This window comes from Gossypium hirsutum, chromosome A06 (assembly GCF_007990345.1).
Source record: "Gossypium hirsutum isolate 1008001.06 chromosome A06, Gossypium_hirsutum_v2.1, whole genome shotgun sequence".
In the NCBI taxonomy this organism is placed as follows: Eukaryota; Viridiplantae; Streptophyta; class Magnoliopsida; order Malvales; family Malvaceae; genus Gossypium; species Gossypium hirsutum.
In genome coordinates, this window is record NC_053429.1 from 54,530,112 (window position 1) to 54,536,094 (window position 5,983).

Sequence of the window (5,983 nt, forward strand, 5' to 3'; positions counted from 1 at the left end):
AGCGAGACAAAAGTACACTCTAATTCAAACCAGACAGATTGGACTCCACCATAACCAGCTTCTTAACCGACAGCAAGGGATCCTCCATCAAATTAAAACTTATAAACTCTGGACTTACAAATTTTGTCAATTGATCTACCACAGTATTCTAAGCCCAAGGAATATGTCTTACACAAACTTCCCAACGACGAATAAGCATATAACTAGCAGCCTTAGTTCCATCATCCTGCTATCCGCAACACCTCCAGCAAGAATGGTCTCAACCAACAAGCCATTTTCACACTCCAACTCCAACTCTAACTTCTAGAACCCTTTATCCCATGCCAAGCAAAGCCCTTTAAGCATCGCTCTTGCTTCAACCTGAAATATAGTACCCTCTCCAACTGTCATTGTAAAACCACATTGCTAGTCCCCATTAGCATCTCTAATAACACTTCCAACAGAGGCACAATTCCTTAGAGAGGATACAACACCATCACTATTAAGTTTAACGCAACCCTTCTCAGGGCGCAACCAATGTGAAGCTATTTCCCTTGGATAAGAAAAAGACGGCTTGGATCTCGAAGATAAAACATTCCACATCTAACTTGTGCCTTTATCCACAAGTTTTTACACACAACTATGACCATCCGAGAAAACAAACAAATTCTAATTCTTCCAAAGTAGCCAAAAAATAATAGAGAATAAAGAATTCCAAGGGATCCCATCATCAAAGCAAGTAGTAACATTTTATAAATTCGATTTCAGCTAATCCTCAAGAGATAGAGAAAAGAAAAACACCTGGCTTTAACTAGGTACTAATGTCATCCAAACTACCTGTGGAAAGGGGCAATCCTTCACCATATGGACACTCGTCTCAACCCCACATCTACATCGAAGACAATAGCTGTCAGTAGTCATATGTCTTATCAATCTTTCACCATTAGTTAAGATCCTATTATACTAAATGAGCCACAGAAAAACCCTTATTCGTTGGGGTGTCTTCGCCTTCCAAACCATATTCCATTGAATAGACAAGCCAATGGAATCAACTTGGTATAGATTCTTAAATGTTTCCTTGGATGAAAACTTATCACTTACCCTCCACTTCCAAATCAACTGATCTGGTACACTTGATGATGACGGAGGAATCATCGCTGCAATATAAGTTAGGATCGAACCAGGGAGCCATCTCCTCAACTAAACCCATCCCAAATCTCCTGTATTGTCCACAACATCACAAACACATAATATATCGACTAGTTGTCATGTACCAATATAGAAATTTCTAAGTGGTCTATACAATCTTAGCCAAATGTCATTCCAAAATTTAATCATTCTACCATCACTAGTAGTCCATATGACATTATTTAGAACCTTAGGCCAAACCTTCGATAAAGACCTCCAAACAAAAGAGAAATTGGCCTGTGTAATAGATGCCAGTAGAACTCTATCCATCCTTTATTTTTTCTATAGAATGCAAACCTAAAACGCCTCTGTATTAGTCAACAATTGGTAGCCGAGTTTGAGGAGAAAAACTTTATTCTGATAAACTAAATTCCGCAGTCCAAGGCCCCTCTCTCAATAGGTCGACAACAATCTTCCCAAGTTAGTTCTAACAAATAAGATCCCCAAATAGTGTGCTTCTTAATTTCTCGACATATGAAAATAGGCAAGTGGATAGTGCCCATAAAATAATTTGGTATAGCTAACAAAATAGATTTAGCTAAAGTTATCGTACCCGCAAGAGAAAGCTTCTTTGCATCGCATCCATTGAGCTTTCTTCGAATTTTATCCACTACAAACTCATAGTTCTGCTTTCCGACTCACCCATGAAACATTGGCATACCCAAATTATCCATATGTTTAAAACTGACTATATTGCAAATATTATTCACAATATCAAGAGGAACATTAGGAGAAGAAAATTTGGGACTTACTTTTATTGACTTTTTGCCCCAAGAAATGGAAAAAAAAATTCAGGATATCATTGATTAAGTAAGCTTGCCCCCTATCAGCCTCCCCAAAAAGGAACAGATCATCCGCAAAGAAAAGGTGTGTCAATGCCAGCCTACTCCTAGACAAACGAAGTGGTTTCCACCTACATTGTACCATGGAATCCTCAATAAGATGGTTCAACCTCTCCATATAGAGAACAAATAAGTATGACGACAATGGATCCCTCTGAAAAATTCCTCATGAAAGCCTAAACTCTTCTATAAGAGTACCATTCCAAAGTAATTAGAGCGAAAAAGAAGAAACACAATGCATAATGACCCTGACTAATAAAAGTGGAAACCCCACTTCTATCAAAGTATCCTCTAGAAAATCCCACCAGACTCGCTCATAGGCCTTCTCCAAATATATCTTCAAAGCCATCCCAAACATCTTACCCTTAAATTTCTTTAAACAATGGATTGCCTCCTGTGAAATAGCAATATTATCAGCAATATTTGGCCCCATCACAAAACTAGCCTGATTAGGACTAATAAGATACCCCATCAACGGGTGTAATCTATTAACCACTATCTTGGATATAATCTTGTAGAGTATTCTGCATAAACTGATCAGCCTAAACTGTGTAGTTCATTCGGGACCAAGAACCTTCGGGATTAAAACCAGAAGGGTTCGATTAAGAAGAGGATCCATCAACTAACATTCCAAAACTTGAAGAACCATAGACCAAACTGAAAGACCAACCATATCCCAATACAACTGGTAAAATTTAGCATGATAACATCCACTCCAAGTGCTTTGAGGGGGTCATTCCAAACACAGCATTGTAGATTTCAATATCTAAAACAGCCTACTCAAGAGCATTTCTATCCATCAGGGACAAGCTAGAAAACCAACCTCTACGTGGAAAATACCAATTGGCTGAACCATTTGTAGAAAAGAGATTAGTGAAGAAACCCACTACATGATGCGTCAACTGATCATCCTCAAAGCACCACTAATCCTTGTTGATTTTAAAGCCTTCAATCTTATTACTCCTCAGTCTAGTCAAAGTACGACTATGAAAATACTTTGTATTGTGATCCCTATTAACAAGCCACATGGCACGAGATTTTTGGAACCACAAAATCTCCTCATGTTTCAAAACCTCATCAATTTCCTATCTAAGCTCCAATTCCTTCCTGCAAAGCCTGTCAGAAGATCTCAACTCCAAATCACGTTGAACACATTTGAGTTCAGCAGTGAGTTTCTTTTTATGCTTAAAAATATTTCCATACACTCTCTTATTCCAATCTGAAACGATAGAGTGAAACCTCTCCAAGTTCTTCACAACTGAGTCATCCCCCTTCTAATTGTGACGTGCCAAAGATTAAAAGTCTCCATGAAGCATTTAGCTAACCAAACTTCAAAATGTGCGACTACCATTATTCCCCATCAAATTCAAGGTCACAAAGATGAATCGATGATCTGACTTAAGTCTATGTAGATTCCTCACTCTACAATTAGGAAAAATCGCATCCCATTCCTTATTACAAATCACCCTATCTAGTCGTTGAGATAATCCTCCACTATTCTGTGTAAACTTGGACTCGATACAACCCAAATCCCAAAAACTATATAAAAACAAAATTTTGAAACAAATTGCAACCTCTACGCACGACCATAGATCCTCCTAACCTCTTTGAGGCATCCAGAATAGAATTAACATCACCCACAAGCAGCCAAGGTCCCTCAACACTCAAAGCAAACAAATTGAGATAGTCCCATAACATACTCCTAGAAGAAATATGGGGACTCGCATATAACACCGAGTAGAGAAAATCAGTTGAGCAAACATTGTTACTAACTCTCAAACTAATCACCTAACAGTGCATAGCCACAATATCTACTAAAACGGTATCCTTCTAGAGAATCCAAATTCCTCTAGAAAAACCTAAAGCTTCTATTCTATAGGAATTAGCATACCCCAACTTACCAATGATCCCATCTGCTCCAACACCACTAATTCAAGTCTAAAAAAAAGAAAATATCCAGATTAAACTACCGCCTATATTCAATAACAATTTTATGGAAACGAGGATGACTCATTCATTGACAATTCCAGAATATAATTTTTGTGTTCATAGCTAGAAACAATAAACCAAAGTACCAAAACACACAACAACAAAAAAATCATGAGGAAATAACCACATTACCTCCAAAATTTGCATCCATCTTCTCACTACACGATGTGAACATTCCATCACTGTCGTTATACGCAACAAAACTATCAATTGCCCCAATAATTTCCTCTATAGCTGTGCTCACCTTCACCGTAAAATTTCCTAAATTACCCAACGCCACATCCGGTGGTTTACACCGTTGGAGCCAAAATTCAAAGGCTAAGGAGGTCTCCGAGTCATAATTACCTCGACCGTGCCCACCAAAAAAAAATGTCTTATTTTCCTTCCCTTTGGGCCTCTCTACCTTGTCGCCATCCAAAGGCCGAACAACCTTATGCTTCCCATTGTCCAGTTTAGTGGCAACATTAAGTAGCTCAAATTTGTTACCTAATAGGCTATCAGGATCCACACCCACTGGCCCACTAGAGCCATTAACATTTTTCAAAACCTATTGAGCCTGTAACAGTTTGATTTTAGGCCTAGTCGGAACAGTAGTTTTGGAACCACAAATCTGACATAGTAAAAATTCATTTTTATTATATTTTTATGGTCTACAATTTTATGGAATTGTTTTGTGAAAATTTTGTTAGAACATTTCGACGTTTGGGCACTCAATTTAGTCAAAAGGACTAAATTGTAAAAAGAGCAAAACTTGAGTTCTGAAAGCTAGAGGTTTCTAATTTTTATAAAATTTTAAATTGGAGGTTCTTAAATGGTATTATACCATTTTTTTATTTTTTGGACAAAAATGGACATGAAATGGGTGAAATAGAATATTTTTAAGTTAGGGGCATTTTGGTCATTTAGCAATTAAATGAATTAAAAACAAAATTAAAAGCCAATTTTTGTCCATCTTCCTCCTTGTGCAAATTTTCAAGAGGAAATCATGGCTAGCGTTTTTCAAGCTTTCAAGCTCGATTATAAGCCTGTTCTAGCCCCTTTAATGATGTTTACGTTTTTGAAATCCTCGTAACAATATCTATCTATTTCTACCACTAATTTGAGATATAGTTAAAGTCTAGGTTTGAACCATGTTAGAAATTTGTGTATTTTGATGATTAATGGTAGATTATGCATGTTTATGGTTAGAGAAACAACTTTTACTAGGTGATTTTCGGTGAAAATGCCTAAAAGGACTAAATCATAAAAGTTATAAAATATGTAGTAAAAGTGTGATTTAATGAAAAATGTGGACTGCTATAAGTATAAAAGAGGTTCGACTAGGCTTGGGAATTGAAGAAATTGAATAAATTGAATAAATTTCATTTTTCGAGCTTAGGAGAAAAAGTGTAAATATGACAAAGTTTAGGGACAAAAATGTAATTTTCTCATAATATAATTTTTGGGTCACAATGAATAATGTGACTAATAAGTGAGCTAAATGTGATATTATAGATCAAAGAAAACGAGGTTCGAACCTAGAACTAGGGAAAAATGAGTAATTGACGGTTAGGTCCCTCTTTGCTATTTTTGGTGTCGAGGTAAGTTCATGTGTAAATAATGCAATGTTATATCATGTTTTAATGTTTTATTAATGTATGAGTCTCTATGTTTAATTGTTATGACAAGTGTATGAATGACGTTATAGTCTATGAGCATGACATTATGAACGAGATCGACAAATATGTGACATCGAGAAAAATCTTGTTTGAACCTTAGGAATAGATTAGGATACTAGTGACATGTCACTAGAAACTATGTGATTATGAGCTCATGAGATTATGTGTATATTTGACTATGTGAATTCAAGTGCTAGTCATGTATGTCCTACCGGTGGCTAGGTAGCCCAGCATGTGTTGCAGGTACCTGTCAGCTAGTGTGAGATGCCCGTGTAGTTATGTCCTAACTGTCAGCTTATGTGAGTAGGCCCGTGATTATCTCGAGAG

The 5,983-nt window shown here is 36.8% G+C and overlaps 1 protein-coding gene across 1 annotated transcript; it reads right to left on the bottom strand.

Moving 5' to 3' along the window:
* Positions 1-303: 303 nt before the first annotated feature.
* LOC107963150 (uncharacterized) lies at positions 304-2,481 on the bottom strand. Its single transcript, XM_016899730.1, has 4 exons — positions 2,279-2,481; positions 1,988-2,080; positions 1,081-1,199; positions 304-383 (listed from the first exon to the last, which is right to left on the bottom strand). The coding sequence occupies exons 1-4, from the start codon at positions 2,479-2,481 to the stop codon at positions 304-306; spliced, it is 495 nt and encodes a 164-aa protein (XP_016755219.1).
* Positions 2,482-5,983: the final 3,502 nt, after the last annotated feature.